At 32.2% G+C, this 18,602-nt stretch overlaps 1 protein-coding gene across 9 annotated transcripts in view; it reads right to left on the bottom strand.

Moving 5' to 3' along the window:
* DNM3 (dynamin 3) overlaps nucleotides 1-18,602 on the bottom strand; it is a 565,331-nt gene that overhangs the window by 349,463 nt on the left and 197,266 nt on the right. For all 9 annotated transcript variants that reach the window (XM_031936892.1, XM_031936891.1, XM_031936888.1 and 6 more), the window contains exon 12: nucleotides 15,778-15,848. In XM_031936892.1, coding sequence (XP_031792752.1) covers nucleotides 15,778-15,848 — 71 coding nt within the window. The remainder of the gene's footprint in view (nucleotides 1-15,777; nucleotides 15,849-18,602) is intronic.

Below are 18,602 nucleotides of genomic sequence, written 5' to 3'. Positions count from 1 at the left end.
TGGTCTGATAGTTCTGGAATTTAGACACATTATTTCTTGGAGTTTTAATTTTAGGATCTCTTTCAGTAGGTGATTGAGAATTCTTTCAATGTCTATTTTACCTTCTGTTTCTATAACATTTGGGGAGTTCTCTTTGATGATTTCCTGAAAAATAGTGTCTAGGCTCTTTTTTTCTATATGATTTTCAGGGAGTCTAATAATTTTTAGATTATCTCTCCTACATCTATTTTCCAGGTCTGCTGTTTTCCCAAGTAATATTTAACGTTTTTTCTATTTTTTTCATTTTTTTGGTTTTGCTTGACTGATTCTTGGTGTTTCCTCAAGTCATTCATTTCCATTTGTTAAATTCTGATTTTTAATGTATTTTCTTCATTTACTTTTTTTTAAATTTCTTTTTGTAATTGTCCAATTGAGTTTTCAAATGAGTGGTTTCATTCTATGGAATTTTTTTTTCCATTTTACCAATTTCATTTTTAAGGGGTTATTTTCTTTTTCTAATTCACTATTTCTGTTTTTCAGGGAGTGATTTCTTTATCCACTCTATCTTTTAATGAGTTACAAATCTTATCCAGACCCTCTTGCAAAGTTTCCTTTCCTTTCCCCATTTTTCTTCTAGCTCTTTTTTAAAGAGCCTTTTTAATTTCTTTTATGAGAGCCTTGTGTGAGAGGGATCAGGTTATGTCATTATTTGGAGCTCCATCTGGAGACAATCTGCTTTTAGTTTCCTCAGGGTTTGAAGTCTGCTCTCTATCAGTATAGAAGCTAGCAATAGTTAGAGCCTACTTTGCCTTTTTACTCGTTTTAACAAAACAAAACAAAAACAAAAACAAAAAAGCCGCAGTCTGCTTTTGGGGCAATGTGGGTTTACCAAGCTTTCTCAACAGGAAGTAGCAGTGAAACAGCAGTGGGAGAGCAATGGCTACACTGGGATTAGCATCTGTGTAGTGGTGCACTGAGATCATGCTGAGTCCCTCCTGGTGCTGGGTGGGTATGGCCAGATCCCAAGAAACTTTAGCGTTTTGGGGTTATAGTCTTTATCCTTTGTGTTTATAGCTTCTCTGCTGATCTACTGGCTTGCTTCCAGGGCAGAGTAGCTGATACTGTGATAAAGTTCTCCTCAAAAATTTTCAGCCTGCGAAGACCACACCCCATGTCCCTCCAGTCTGCTCAATATGAGCTGTTTCCCATGCTTTCACTGCCTACCTGCCTGATTCTGGACCTGGACTAGCCCCATTCTGTCCCTATGCATGAGCAAAAACAGAAAAATTCTGGTAAATTTCAAGATATCATATGTTGGTAATGTGTTATATTCCCAATATTCGTGGGTTTTGACAGTCAAATACTAATTCCAAGGCTGATTTTCATAAAAAAAAAAAAAACAATTTGAGGGTAAAGGAGAGTTCAGAAAGACACATGATTCCACTCTGCCATTTTACCAATTCCCAAAAGGGGCAGGTGGGACTTCCAGCTGTAGAGAAACAAACCAGCCTATCCAGGTTCATCCTTTTATGACCCAATTCACTTTTTGAGAGGAAGCCATGACCTTTATACTCTTCCCCCATCCCCATGTCATCCAGTCTTCTTTAGGAAGAGAGGACTTGGATATGGAGGCTAAAGCTATGGTCCCATAGCCTTCATTGTCCAGAGTTGGGGGTTGCCAGGAGTCCTGGTCCTCTATAACCTGGGCTTCTGCTGTCATTGCTGTTTGTGCCACTGCAGCTGTTCCTGACGTTTCTCTTCCTACTGAGGGCACCAGACCCGCTGTGCCACTTCCAGTACTTATATTTTGGGAGTAGGGAATTACTGCCATATCCTCTAGCAGGAACTGTCCCATGAACTTCCTGCCAACAGGCCCAATCTCAATATCATGTGCTCCAACTAGACAGTCCGGTGTACTGCTATCTTTGCTGGGGAGTTGCTGCCCACAGCCCAAGGGCAATAGCAGTGGTGGCAGGAGCTAAGCAGTAATAAGCCTGGCCAACTTTACAAATCTACCACTCAGCTAAAACAACTACCAAGTGTCATGAGTGCTGAGAAAGCATCAAATGCTGAAGCATATTTTTAACTTCATTGAAATGCATCAAATACCAAATTCAATGAGTTTCGAAGCCTTACACTTTGAAGATACCATATCTATTATCTTATTTTAAACTCTTAACTCTGTAATTACCTCGGCCATGAGTTTTTTTTTTTTTCTTTCCTTCTAGTTCTTAGAGCTTTCTCTTTATATATATTGAAGATTAAATTTTAAGCCATTTTCATATTTTGTAGATATCAGGACTTTCCTTGACCTAGCTTTGTTTTATCCCTTACATAGGATACTTGACTGGCCCACTGTCTTTTCCTGTCATTTATGATCTTAATGCTCTAATAGGTAATTGGTGTAATCCCAGATCACCTAAAAGAAAAACACCCACATATATGATACCAGCAATTTGCTACTGAGACAGGAAAAGGCACGAACATTCCATGTTAACCTCTTTTTCTTTGCATTAGAATTATCTGCTTCTTTCAATCAGCTAACTGAAGCATAGCTCCTTTTTTTTCTTGTAATATCTAGGGGTATCAAGCTGGTACAGTGGGTAGAGTGTCTGGCCAACCATCAGGAAGATTCATCTTTCTGATTTCAAATCTGGCTTCAAACGAGCTGTATCATCCTAGGAAAGTCATTTAATTTTGTTTGCCTCAGCTTTCTCATCTCTAAGATGAGTCCGAGAAGAAAATGGCAAACCACTCCAGTCAGTATCTTTGCCAAGAAAACCCCAAATGGAGTCATAAATAGTCAGACATGACTGAAATGAATGAACAACAATTAGAGGTGAGTCATTCCATTCATTCACAGAAGAGGCACACCATAATAAACTGGGGAAGGAAGATCCTGAGATCCACTTTTCCCTTCCCTCAGATCCTGTGGCTTGGAGAAATAGGCTTGGGGCTCTGGCCTTGCTTTGTTCATCCTTTATAGCCACAGATGCAGGGAGTGGAATCTGTGATAAAGGAGCTCATCCAGGAGGATCTAGAAGCCCAGGACTTTAGGCCAGATGTGCAATCAGTCCATTAGGAAAGGCCTGAGAAGCCAGAATTGAAGGGGTGGGGTGGAGTGGGGTGGGTTGCACTTGGAACCTGATAGGATTAATGTTTTGAAGGAAATTAGTTAAGATAAAAGCATCCTTTCTCTTTCTCATCTTCAATATCTTTATCTATTAGCTCTTTCCTTGCCATCTACAAACACTTCTAGGACATTCCTGGTACTTAAAACTTCACTTGACTTTACATGTCTAAAATCTATCAGCTTTTATTTCTCTTCCCTTTCACAGCTATAATTCTAAAAAAAGAGAAATCTAAAAATGAAAATTGTGGGAGGGAATTTAAGAAAACAGGTATATTGTTATAACTTTAGTAGAGCCATGGATTGATCCAGCCATTCTGCAAAGCTACTGAGAACTAACTACCAAAAGTTGCTAAATTGTACATTTTTTCCTTGATCCAGTCATACAAATGAGTACTTTGTCTATCCCCAAAGAAGTCCAAGAAAGAGGGAAAGGAAACACATATACTATATATTATAGTTTTATCTATCTATCTATCTATATACATCTTTATGTATATATATGTGTGTATATGTATATATGTGTGCATATATATTAAGTTTATATGTGTATGTATGTTTGTGTTTGTGTATATATATTTATATATACATATTCTTTTTGCAATGGCAATAAATTACAAACTAATAATAATGAATAGCATTCAGACTATTTTATAGTTTGTATTTTGTAGATAATAATATTTATTATATATTATCAAATTTATATTTATCATATATCATATAAAATAATATATTTATTATATTATCAAATAATATTTGATCATAAAAAAAGTCCTGAACGTGGTTCTTTTCAACATTGAGGTGACTCAAGCCAATTCTAATAGACTTGTGATGGAGAGCGCCATCTATATCCAGAAAGAGAACTATGGGAACAGAATATGGATCACTACCTACTATTTTTTTCCTTTTATGTTGTTATTTGCTTACTTTTTTCCTTTCTCTTTTTTTTTCCTTTTTGATCTGATTTTTCTTGTTCAGCATGATAAATGTATGTATGGAAGAATTGCACATATTTAGCATATATTAGATTACTTGAGAGGGTAGAGGAAGGGAAGGAGAAAAACTTAGAGCACAAGGTTTTGCAATAGTGAATGTTGAAAACTATCTGCATCTATTTTGAAATAAAAAACTTTTATTAAAAAATAAAAAAATAAAAATTCCTGAGAGGTAGTTGCTATTATTTTCCCCACTTTACAGATGAGGAAATTGAAGTAAAGAGAAGTTAAGTGCTTTGCCCAGGATTATATAAAGAGTAAGTGTTAAGAGTTCAGATTTGATTAGACATTACTGATTTCAGATGCAATGATCTATCCCACATAGCATCTAGATACCTTTGAGGAATTATCTGTTAATTGGGGATGGCTGAACAATTATAGTAGATGAATATAATGGAATATTATTATATAGCAAGAAATGATAAAAGAAAGAGATTCAGAGAATCCTATGAAGACTGGGGCAAGGGTGGGATTTGCTCAAACAACTGCATTTATTTCAAGTTTCAGATAGTCTTTTCTTTTTGTTATACTTCTAATTATTATATATTGGCAAATTTTTTGTTGATCTGAGTTGGTAATGCTTGATATTTATCAAGAGGACCATATTATTTCATGTTTATTTTCTAAAATGAAGTTTAAAATTAACTTAAAAGGGATCCTTTGTTGTTAGTTGAGGGTAATGAACAGGACACAAAAGGGTAACTTGAAGCCTAAGGGTTATGTACACAAATCTGAAGGAGAGGGGAAATACTCGTTTTGATTTGAAATTGATTGGAATTGGAAAATTCCCAAAGCATAGAACCAATATCAATCACTTTTTTTTATTATACCCTAGATATGGCTCCAAAGCAACAATTATAGAAAATATTTACCACAAGATGACAAATAGAATCAAGGAATATCTAAAACTGAGATTTATCAAAATATAGTCACTGCTCCTATCATTCTAGACTCGCAGTGGTTCTCAGAGTATGGTCTAAAGAATCCTGGGGATCTGTGAAACCCTTTTAGAGGGTCTACAAATTCAAAAATAATTTTTATTTCCAATATGGTAAATGTCTATAAATATAACCCAGATAAACAAAAATGCTTTGGAAAGATCCTCAATAATTTTTAATAGGATAAAGATACTGAAAACAAAAGTTCGAGAACCACTGTTCTAGAGTCTAATAAGAATGCACAACACACACACACACATTCTTCCTTTTCTTTGCTTGATTTTCACTAAACCCAGAGAGAAAATCATTTCCCAATTAGCTCCTGCAGTTAGGGGACTGATGAAAGAAAGGCTCCCCCTACCAAGATTCACAAGTGAGGGTGGTAATGGAGATACTGATAATATGAATTGAAGAAGTAATGGCAAGGAGTTTCACATTCTCTAGGATGGTAAAATACACACAAAAGTGACTTGTAAACAACAGATTACATTCATATAAGAATAGATGACATCCTTGTAATAAACCAGAGTTCATTACTCAGGGAGGGAGAAAAAAAATAACGTGAGAAGAAAAATCAAAGTAGCTCTGTGGTTTGATGCCAAGGTTCTAATATATTGCATTTATTAGTGGCAACATAAACATTCTGCAGGAGGGAAGAAGAGATATAATGAACTCTACAACCCATAGAATTTTCATGGTGCTCATATAACAAGGACTGAAATATACACACTGTATCATTTCAACTGTGAGAAAACAGGTGTCAGGACATACTCAGCACCCTGGAAAACAAACAGAACTTGGTCTGCTATATGACATTGAGATATCACTTTAACAGGCTATGTCTGGAGCCTATGTTTCCTTTAAACTACTAGAGGACATAAATCTCAGAAGCCAGATCATCCACATGGTACAAGTGGAGGCGAACATGAGAACTTGAAAGGTCACTACACAAAAGCGGCCTGCTAATAAGCTTGCCTTTCTATTTAAATGGTAGGATTATGGAGAAAGAATGGAAGTAAAAGAACAATTTGATCATCTATTATTTATATAAATTGCTAAATCAAATTCAGTATACAGGGAAAAACAAGATTTGATGTTTTAAGGCAAAGGCAATAACAAATAAACTCCATTAATGCTTTTTTCTCTAAAATATTTGATTATTAAAAACAGAAACTTTATTATATTTGGAAAACCACACATGTAGGCATCAGGAAAATCCAGAGTAAAATCATCATACAGTAGTATAAACTTGACCATATTACAAATAGCCCATTTTATGGCCACATGATTAATAGCACATGTTATAAAAACAGAAAAATGGAAGGGAAAATGTACCTGTGAATAATATGATAAAAATTCTATTTCAAAAACAAAATTTATAATAAATTTATCTTATAAAGGTCATATAGCTATTGTCAATAAGAAACTGATTTACATTCATAAGAACAAGAGAAATGATGGAAGTAAATGAACAAGCAATTTTCAAAAAAATCTAAGCTACCAACAGCTGTATAAAAAAATCTAGTAAGTAATAATTAGAGAAATTCATAGCTATCAGATGGCAAATATGACTAAAGATAAAAACAGCAAAAATCATTGGAAATATGGGAAAGCAGAAATTTTAATTTGCTTCAATTAGTCTCCAAAGCAATTTAGAACCATGTTCTACAAGTTACTAAAATATACATAGCTATTGGCCCAGCTATTCTACTACTAGTATGTGTACTAATATATGGTGAAAGAGATCAAAGAAAAAAGAAATGAACTATAAAAATGTGTATGTCTACTTACATAACCACACACATAAATTTGTGTGTATGTGTGTGTGTGTGTATAATAGTATTGAGAATGGAATAGAATATTATTTTGCAATAAGAAATTTTTAAATGCGTACTTTTAGAGTAAACTGGAAAGATCTTTATGAACAGATGCAGATCAAAGCAAGTAGAACTAGGAGAACAATTAACATGGCAGCCTTATAAACAAAATCAGCTTTGAAAAACTTCTGGTTAAGCAATGATAAATCATGAGTCCAGAAAATTGAAGGAGAAATATAATATTCATATTCTGCTAATGAAGATAAGACTTTAAAATCAGAAAGAAAAATGTTTAGGGGACAGAGTTGATGTAGGGATTTATTTCCCCAAATTAAACATTTTAATGAGGGTTTTATTTGCAGGATGGTTTTCTTCAATTTTGGGGATCCAATTAGAGGTACAGATAATTGAAAGTTGTCTGCAAATGAGAACTATATTAAAAGATACACATCTCTAATTCGAAAAGAAAACAAAAGAATTAATATTTTTCTAAAATTAGCAAAACCTAGATTAAAATTGGGTGGGTATACCCAATGGAGAAAAAAAAATCTATAATTATCTACCTATTCTGATTTGGAGATTATAAAAAGTCCATTATAATAAGAATTAACCTTGAAATGTCAATTTTGGAGAACAATGGAAAGATTCTCAATGCCATACATTTAAATCCTCACCAAATAATTTCTTCTTTCACAACAGGAACTTAACTCTACATTTGTCTATCTATTGCTTTAGAATTTATAAAGTGGTTTCCTCACAACAAACCTATGAACTAAATGCATATCCTAATAAAAATGACAGAATATTGTATATATTAAATAATATATACAATATTCTGTCATTTTATATATGATGTATATACATCAATTACTTTTTAAATTTTATTTATAGCTTTATTTTACTTTACTTTCCATATGAATCACAAAATTAAATAATCTCAGATTAAATAGTTCCCAATTACATTTTAATCGGTGTGTGATACATTGCGGGATTTTTCACACTGTGGGTATGATATCTGTGATGTAAATCATGGATAAAAATGTTAAATTGTTGAAAGCCAAGCATAGATTCCTAAGAATTACTCCAAAGAATCTCAGATTCCTAAGGAACTCCATTGGAGACAATCTGCAAAGTTGATATGGCATTATTAATGATCATTCTGTGAATTGAGTCTCTGAACCAGTATTGAATCAATCTAACTATATTATTATCTTACCAGATATATCTATCTTTTCCACAAGAATAATATTAGCTAGCTTTATCCAATGCTTTGCTAAAATCTAAGGAAATAAGATCATTCCTCATATCTACAGTCTTAATAGCCTAATCAAAAAAGGAAATAAAGTTAATCTGTCATGACTTTTTTTCATTAACTAAGAAATAGATTTCCCCAACAAGAAAGCAAGTAGCTTATAGAAAAAATAAAAACATCCAAAAGCTGTCAGATATTGGATTTGATATTGATCTGAATGAAGACATAGCATTGAAATTATTATGCAATTTGGAGTAGATCTGATATGCCAGGGACATGACATTGCAGTTCTCAGGTCATAGATACCCATTATAAAGTATGTATTAATGTTTAAACTTCTCTTAAGTGCTATGTTCTCTTAGCATTAATGTGAAGTTCCTATAATGAATGACTATAAGTAAGAGGGGTATAGATCACTTTATGTAGGGGATATTCTGTAGCACAGACCACACCTGACACACATATATCAGATTATGATATTTCATCCATTTGACTGTCAAAGGAAAGATACTTAGGAGCATTGATATCTAAAAGACTGAAGGGGTTTCAGAACATAACCTCTTATCATTCCTCACATGCTCATCCCCCAATACCACAGACAGTGAATTAGACCTTCAGGATTCCTGTACTTACTTGAAGATGGCATTGGCATAGAACACTAGTAACTATATACAATATATAGACTATTATATCATTATTATGGTCACTGAAAAAGATATATCTTCATGAGGTGTTTCAGCATCAAGGTACAAATGAGCAGATTTTTATAAAACACATATATTATATAAATATTATAAGTTTATTTCACTTAGAGACAGTAGGTGGTACAATAGGAACATTGGACCTGAAGTCAATTCAAATGCAGCCTCAGACACCCCTGTCTATCATATAAAATGGGAATGATAACATCTGCTTCCCAAGGTTATTATCTGGATAAAATTAAAGTGTTCTGCATAAGCATTAGCTACTGTTATTTCTTTACTCATATTATACAAAAGAATATTACAGATATGGTTTTCTGAAAACTATAGATAACCTCAAATGACAAGTACAATGAAGTTTTTAGGAAGTCAAGGCAATGGATGTCTACTGTAAATATTATTCTTTAACTTTGTTTAAGATTAAAGGATGAAAAGGTGCAGGAAAGATCCCCATTATTTTCTCTATTCTCCCTTGGGCCTTTTCTCTGGAACAGGCTAAAAAGATTTGGCATAGAACAAAATTACATTATTTCCCTCTTTGTAGTCTGCCATTATGTAAAGTGTTAAGACTTGGGCTATGATAATGTTTTTATTTGTCCCTATTACTTGATGCAATGTAACTATTTTTAAAATTAAATTAATTTTGTTACATTTTACTTTCTGAACTGTCTCCCTCCCTACTCACCAAGAGAAGTTCACCATTTGATACAATACACACATATGTATGTAAAATCATTCTATACAAATTTCTATTCACCAGTTATTTCTTTGGAGGTAAATAGCAACTCCCTTCATAATTCCTTTGTAGCTGATTTGAGTATTTATTATACTCAGAATAGCTTAGTCATTCACAGTTATTCTTCAAACAATATTGATGTTAACTGTATACAATGATCTCTTGGTTCTAATCATTTCACTTTTCATTATTTAATGAAAGATTTTCTATGTTTTTCTAAAATCAAGCTCATTATTTCTTATAGTAGAGTAATATTCCATCACAATCATATAACACAATTTTTTTTTAGCCATTCCCCAATTAATGGATATTTCCCTCCATTTCCACTTTTTTGCCACCACAAAGAAAGATGCTATAAGTAATGTAGAATATACAGATTCTTTTCCTTTGTCCCTGGTACCTTGAGAAATAGGGCTAATAGTAGGCCTAATGTGCAAAATAGGAATCAGTTATTTTGTAGCTTCCATCTGTTGAGATTGCTACTGGGATAAGATTAGGGTGAGCTGGAAGGAAGCAGGCTTGAAGCGACAGAATAAATTCGCTAGTTCTTAATTCACTTTGCAGAAAATAACCCTTCTAGCCAAAAAGCAGCAGACCACACACATCATTTCAAACAACATGAGGGAAAAGCATAATTAACAATTGAACTGGTGAAATGAGCTGAAAACGTCCTCCTTGCTGGCCTGACAGGTTTATTTGTTCAGTTGTTTTGTTTTTCATTTTTAAAGAGCAAGGTACAAAATATACTCCAGCTGCCATTTGGGTGTCCTGCTTTAAGCTATTTTAAATGACAGTGGTATTTTCTTAACCACCCAGGAGGTCATAGGTCAACTGTTTCTTTTGCTTTGAACTTTTTTGCAAAAATCTCACTTTATTGAGGCTAGAATTTGTGCCTATAATTATAAATAAGGAAAACTGTGGTTTCTGTACTATATAGCTAGTTTAACTCAGTAATATCTTTTTAATTCATCATCTTTGCTGATAATTTTGAAAATATTTTCTTTTCTACACAAAGATTTCTATAATACTAACATGTAGATTTTGTGACAGAGCCCAATCCTGGATATGAGTCACTGCCTAGCAGTTTGTCCCAAAGGAAATTCTGGCAAAGGAAAAGCCTTTTCTCATCTAAGAAGGGCAGCTCTAGCCCAGGTACTACTAAGTTCCACATTAGTGACCAAAGGGACCTGTCCCCTTACAAAACATGGTCAACATCTCACTCTGAGCCAGACTCATAGTTTGTTTCTGATGAATCTATGCTGATTTTTTGTTCTCATTTTTTTTTAGCTGTTCTCCAAGAATATCCTTATTGATCTGTTCTAGATTTCCCAGGAATTGAAATCAATTACACTGCTCTATAGTTTGAAGACTTCTTCACCCTTTTTTTGAACACTAGGACATTTGTCTTTCCCCAATTTTGCAGTATTTCTCTTTTTCTTCACTGTCTTTGAAACACTATGTACACTGACTCAGCAATTATGCCAGACAGTTCTTTCATTGTCTAAGAATTCAATTATCTATTTAGACCCCTTGAATTAATCCAGGACAACTAAGTTCTCTATTAAACCAGCTCCTATTTAGGTTGCTTATCAAGTGCTTCCATTGGGAGCTGAAGATAAAGTAAAAACACTGAGAAAAGACAGCATTATTACTCTACTAAATCAACTGAAAAGTTACAACATGCCTAGTAAGAATATCTTGAGGTTGTCGACAAAAAGATTTCTAGAAGCTATTAATGTTCTATTGCCATGTGTACTATCTAAATTTTAATCCATTTATTCTTGCTTATAGCAGTAGGTTGGGGAGCATGTCACAGACCCTTGGGAGAATAGAATATAGCGTATTCTTTCTATACAACATTAGTTAATATCCACTTCTAAAAGCTAAGTTTCATTGACTTAATTAGTGATTAATCTTTATTAACTGATAATCATGGAGGAAACATACCAATGGAAACTCAAGTTGAAAATATTTAAAAGATACTTCAACTCCAAAAAATTTTTGTAGAAAAAATACAGCATTTGACCTCTGGGGACCAACTTGCCTGAGCTCATTAAAGTTTAAAAATTTTAATTAAAATTTAAAATTCCAATAGATTTGGAATGCAAAATGCCAATCACACCCAAAGAGAGAATTATGGAGACTTAATGTGAATCAAAAGAAAATATTTTCACCTTTTTGTTTGTTTTCTTTCTCGTGTTTTTTCTTGCACAACATGACAAACATGGAAATTGTATTACATATATTTAACCTGTATTAGATTGCTTGCTCTTTTGGGGAAAGAGAAGTAAGGAAAGAGGGGAAAAAATTATAACACAAAGTTTTACAAAAATGAACGTTGACAACTATTTTATGTGTATTTGGAAAAATAAAACACTTTTGAAAAAAGTAACTCAGAGCTTGAGCTAAAAATAAAATAATACCAAAGAAAAAAATGGAGAAAAAAATTAATCATCAAAATATTGATATAAATATATTAGAAAATTGAATCAAATAAAAAGGAGTAACTGGATAAGAAAGCAAATTCCAATACTCTATTTTATGCAATTAACATACCTCAAAAGTAAAAATATTTATAAATATTTGCATGCATTTTCTAAAAAGAAAAATTCACAATTTAATAAAGATTAGTGGAAAAGCTATAATATTCTTAAAGGAACCACAAACAAAAGATTGACAAAAGCACTGAATATGACTTCATCAAATATCCTGGAACCTAAATTCTTTAAAGAAAATTGAATTTAATTACAAAAGAATATAGATAATAACACAGTAATAGTGTAATATTCATGACCCAAACTGGAAAAATCTAAAAGAATAACCAATAAGGAAAATGTAGAATGGAACGAGCAGTTAGAGAATTTGAAGTTGAAAGACTTAAGAAATCTACTAAATGGAAACATTAATCAATGAATACATTTCTCATCACCATATGGTACTTTTACAAAAGCCAAGGATAAAATAGAGCACCAAAAAATTAAAAAGAAGAAATGATAAACATATCCTTTGTATACAACATAATAAAAATAATAATACAATAATAACATGAAAAAGAAGTCTTGAGAGAAAAATTAATAATGTCATTTTTGATAATGATCAAATAATGAGTCATAGAAATAATAATTATCATGAGAAATAGGCCAGAATTTCTGAGAATAGCAATGTAACATGATGGAAAGAGTAGTAACTCTGGTGCCAAAGAATTCTATTAAAATTCCATTCTGATTATTTTTTTCAATGAGGTTTTTTAATTAACTTCCCTGGATCTCAGTTTCCCCTTCTCAAAAATGAGGAGGTTGTACTAATACCCTCCAAAGTCCCTTTCATCTCTAAATCTATGATTCCATGATCCTTTTGTGTGACATAGTTCTAATATCTAAAAAAGTAGGGATACAACAACAACAACAACAAAAACTGAAGACCAATGATATTGATTAATATCAATTTAATAAATCTTTAATCCTGTAGTTAAAAGAAAGACATTAAAATTTATCTAACAGGTAGTGGCATGGTCAGACTTATATTTTGGAAAAATAACTTTGGCAAATGAATAAAAGATGGACCAAGTAGGGAAGAGGCTTGTTGTAAGAGAATCAATCCTATAGCTATTAAAATAGTACAGGCAAAAACAAACAGGGACTGAACCAAAGTGTTGGCTACATGAACAAAGAAAAGGTGACATAGACAAGAGATATTATTAATAGTGAAAAATGGTCAGATGCAAGAAATGGATGTTGTAAAGATGGAAATGACAAAATCTTACAATCATTTATTATATATAATAAGTGAAAATGAAGTATCAAGGATTATAATAAGATTGATATCATTGATAACTAAGACTATGGTAGTGTTTTCAATATTAATGGAAAAGTTTGGAAGTAGGAAGTATTTGGAGAAACATAATGAGTCAAACAAAATATTGAGTTTGACATGCCTACAGGATATACAGTTCAAGATTTATATAAGGCAGTTAGTGATGTGGGATTGTATCGCTCAGGAGAGACTAAGGCTGGATATATAGAACTAAAAAGCAAACCATGAAAATTGATAATCTTATGCCATAGGAATCCCAAATTTTTTTTACCAGTCAGACCATTTTCTATGATATAAATGTAATTATTTGAATATTACTATCTGGTGATTTTCTGGACTATTTATTAAGTATAGAGACTAATATGAATAGTAAAGATTATAGTACATATAGAACACTGGGACACAGGAATTCACACAAGTCACAAACAGAACTTTTAAATGCATCACCTGATTCAAAGGATAAATATATTAAGGATGTTTTTAAAGATGCTATTAAAAATATAGGTGCAGTGAGGTTGGACTGATCAATGATGATTCAGTCTTTAAAGCATACATGATGTATTCTGTTTAATAACCACACAAATGGATGCTTTGTGAGACTTCTTTTAGAAATGCAGGATGGGGAAGAATTTTTATACTCCAATATGGAACACAGGTTAGTATTCTCTTTCTGTTGGCTTAATGCATGAAATGGATAGTGATAATAATCCTTATAATTTTGTCTGCTGAGCCTGAACTAAATATGCAATAAAATGCTTAAATGGAAAATAGTTCTCTATCCCTCTGCTCTGCTAGCTTTCAGCTGTAAACTTCCACATGGAAAAGTTGCTTCAGGCTCTGGTTCTGGTTCTTTCTGTGTGTATCTCTCTGTGTGTCTGTCTTTCTGTCTTCCCTTTCTTTCTCCATCGCCATGTGCCTGTGAATACATAGTATTGTGTGTGTGTGTGTGTGTATATATATATATATATATATATATATATATATAAACTATACATATATAGGCAATCACAAACATAAGATAGATCATCTCAATTATATGACATTGAAAAATTTTTACATTTAAAAAACAACATAATTAGGAGAAGAAAGGAACTGTTCAATTAGGGTGAAAATTTTTGCATAAAATATTTCTGTTAAAGGTTAGATATCAAAGATATGTAAGAAAGTAACACAAATATATAGGAATTAAAACTATTTCCTAATGAAAGAGAAATCCAAAGAGATAAACAGTTCTCAAAAAAAAAAATTGCAAAGTATTAATCACCATATCAAAGACCTTTTCCAGTCACTAATAAAAAGAGTAATGTTCATTGAAACAACTCTGAGTTTTCATTTCAACTCTCAGGAAACTGGTAAAAATGAAAATAATAACTGTTAGAAAATTTGTGGTAAGAAAGGTACACTAATTTGATGGTAGAATAGTAAATTGGTCAAATATCCAATTTAGAATCCAATTTAGAATCATGCTAAGAAAGGGACTACTCATGCAGCAGAGAACCAGAAAACAATTTACAAAGAAATAAAGAAAAAATGGACATTCATGAATATAATTTCTTCTAATAATGCATACATATATATACACTATCTTGATCTGGTAATTTGCTGTTATATATTTTGAATCCTTCCTCATGTTCTGCTGGGCACATGACAATGTTCTCTTTTGTTTTGCTTTATTCTTTTTCTTATTCTTTTTACAAACTACAAAAAGAAAGAAAGGGACTACAATATCTATAATCTTTTACCAAGAAATTCTACTTCAGAAAAGTTCCTGATAAAAATACATCTTGTATACACCAAAATATTCACAGAACATCATGTCAGAGCAAAGAACTAGAAGCAAAGGAAATGCACAAAACAGCTAAACAAATAACAATGTATCAATGTAATATTATCACACTGTAAAAAAATGAATATGAGTAATTCAGTGTAGCATGGGAAAACATATTAATTGATAGAATGAACAACATACATGAGTAAAATGACCTAATTGGAAAAATAATAATAATGAAAAATTAAAATTGAATATCTGAAGATGAATCATTTTCAAAGTAATGATGGATTCCATAGATGTAGAATACTGTAGTTAATGGCATAAGTATTTGATTTGTCCATCAATTTTGTTGAACCATGGTTTTTTTCCTTTTTTCTATTTTTCATTACAAAAGCTACTTTTTGAGAAGTACTGGGAAATGCCAGTGATGTAAAACAAAAGATAAAAATAGTTTTTAAAGAAATAAGCCAGGATAAAATTTTTGCTTTTTCCTTGAATTTCTTGCATTTTTCACATAGGAGAATGCATGGGTGAGTATTCAAGACATTTTAATGTCTTGATATCATAAGTATTTTTAATTGTTTCCTAATCAGAGAAATATACACGACAACAAACAAATAAACAAAAACTTATCAATTCACATACTTTGCAAAGCCAATGAAGTCTTCATGGTTGGTGTTAATATAGGATACCTGGATGTCAATCAGCAATAATACCTAAAAGTCAAAAAAGAACAGAAAACTTTTTGAACTCAGAACTTCATGAAGGGCAATCTTTTAAATGCTCCAGAACCTCAAAAATCAACAATGAACTTTCAAATCCCTTAATACAAATAACTAACCATTGGAGGAATCACTATACAAATTTTATTTTTATTTTATTTCCTTAAGCCAACTCAGAACCAATATATGATTATCTTGAGAGAGGGTCAATTAGTGAACTTGGGTACTCCACTGGTAAATGTAAAATAAATGTAAAGAAGATCCCCTAACAGATATAGTATCCCACATGTGGCTTATTTTTGGAAGGACATAAATGAGAGTCGCTCAGAATGGTCTGAAATGTTTAGGGTGCAATCAGGATCTTAGAAAGAAATGCCCAAATGAAGCAAATCATAGCAGTAACTGTCAAATTAGTACAAAAGGAGTTTGCATAAAGATAATAGTATTATAATTTATAGGATAAATATTAGAAGTGTTTTCTTATCTACAATCTGAAGAGAAGCTATTTTAATGAGAACAAGAAGATAGCAATTCATTGCAGAAACCTATATGTTAAAAAAAAAAAAAAAATCCCTTCAGGAAAAAAAGTCCAGTACCAAGAAGATCAATGAATGAGCAAGTTTCCTTGATGTCCAAAAGATAACCTAGTAGCTGAAAACAGATTGCTACTATCAGTTACTTCAAAGCTCTCTAATTAACAGCTGTTAAGTAAATTAACTTAAATGGATAAGAGAACTAACTAAAGGGCCTACTGGGAATCATTAAGGGCCTTCTTCCCCTCAGCATCATGAACCTTTTCTCTGTGATCCAAGTATAAAGGAGTTTATTCATTAATCTTACAACTCACAAGGGCATAATTGCTTAAAGGTAACTCCCAAACAGATCATTACTTAGTGTAATAAGTATCTGCCGATTGATTTATAGCTAAGTGAGAACACAACTAAAATTCATGAACCAATGAGTGTATGTGTATGTGAACATGCAGGTATGTGTGTGGATACATAGTCATGCATATATGCAAACATAAATATGTGTTTTTGTACATACCACACATGTGTGAGTATATGTACCCATGTGTATTTATATCTTCCTACACATATACTCATTGGTATATGAATTTCTGCTGTGTTCCCAATCAGTTATATAACAATCAACAGATATTTGTTACATTAAGTAGTGATTTTTAAGCAGTTACTTTGTGATCATTTATACATATGGTATAGCTATATAGATATATGCATGTACCTAAATCATATAAATGCATATATAAATATGTTTATATATATATAACCTAAAATTTCAAATTTCGAATCATAATTTCAAATCCAAACTGTACTTCCCAGAGATCCAGAATATTCCTGAGCAGAGAATATGCAACCATGAGGAAACAACATGTTCAAGAGGAAATGAAAGGGAAGTCAAGTTATCAATTAATTTTAAGGAGGGAGAAGATTTACTCCCAAGGCATCACAAATCAAAGCTTTTCTCATAGAGAGAATCCTAAGAAATAAGAAGAGGTGTATGTAACAAGTTGGGGAGGAAGCAAGAAACCATCAGTTTTAAAAGAAAAAGTACCTCATGTCTCTTATAAAGGCGCATAAAGGAGCTATAATTTTTGTATTCCTGTACTAAAGTTGTGCTACCATAAAAAATATAACATTTAAATCACTCTCCTGTTTCTTATGCTCATATCATGAATATCTCAGATGTTCATAGACATTAACATGAATCAAAAGGTAGATAAAAACAAATAGAAAAAGTATAATTATTTCATCTTCATGTTCTAGGTAATTTCACATCTATCTTCATCTCAGGAAAATGAGAAGATATATGTCTAGGAGGAAAGGAAGATAGAACACCTTTCCTATTTTTGATATTTTCTATGAGTTATATATTGTATTTTCTCATTGTAAAAATGTTATATTTACAATTTATGAAGTTTTCTGAGATACAGATGATATTAAGGAATTTGGTCACAGTATCAGAAGCAGAATTTGAACTCATGTCTTCCTTACTTTTGTCTATTCTTCTAACTTTTATGTAAAATTTCCTTTTATTTGAAGTAGATGATGCAGAAATAAGTGATTCTCTCAAAACAGAAATAATCAGCTCCAGACCATTCTTTGGTACTTGAAATATCCAAACTAACACAGCACACAGAATGTGTCCATATTTTAATTATCAAAAATTTAATTTTTGAAGAAAAATACTCCTAATATTATCTTAGAATTTCTACCATCCAAATCCATCAAGTCACAGCAAGACAATGCTGGGGCAAAGACCTGAGAAATACACACATACACACGCACACGTGCACATGAATGACATTCATCAAGCCAAGAGAGTTACTGCAGACCATATTGTAAAGAATATTTCCCCATCTTGTGAACTGCTGTGCAAAGCTTTTAAAAAATAAGGAACTATTAAGAGTGAAAATAAAATTTTGACAATTTCCATTTTGAATGGTAATGATAACTGATACTGATACTGGAAAGTCTCAGCTCCAGAGTTAACTGTATTCTATAGAGAGACAGATCAGCAAGGTGGAAATAGCAATGGACTGGAAGTCAAAGATCTTCAGTTCTTGCTTGCACACTCATCAAGTATATTACTCTGATAGTTCCTTATTAGCTATCAGGTCACTGAACCTTTCATAGCCTCAGTTCCCTGTAAAATAGTGATGATATGCATTACTTCTGACCTCACAAAGTTGTTGTATAAAAACCATATAAACATTTCATAATCTAG

Source organism: Sarcophilus harrisii, chromosome 4 (assembly GCF_902635505.1).
Source record: "Sarcophilus harrisii chromosome 4, mSarHar1.11, whole genome shotgun sequence".
Classification (NCBI taxonomy): Eukaryota; Metazoa; Chordata; class Mammalia; order Dasyuromorphia; family Dasyuridae; genus Sarcophilus; species Sarcophilus harrisii.
Note: the sequence above shows the minus strand (reverse complement) of the source record. Positions and strands in the feature narration are given on the sequence as shown.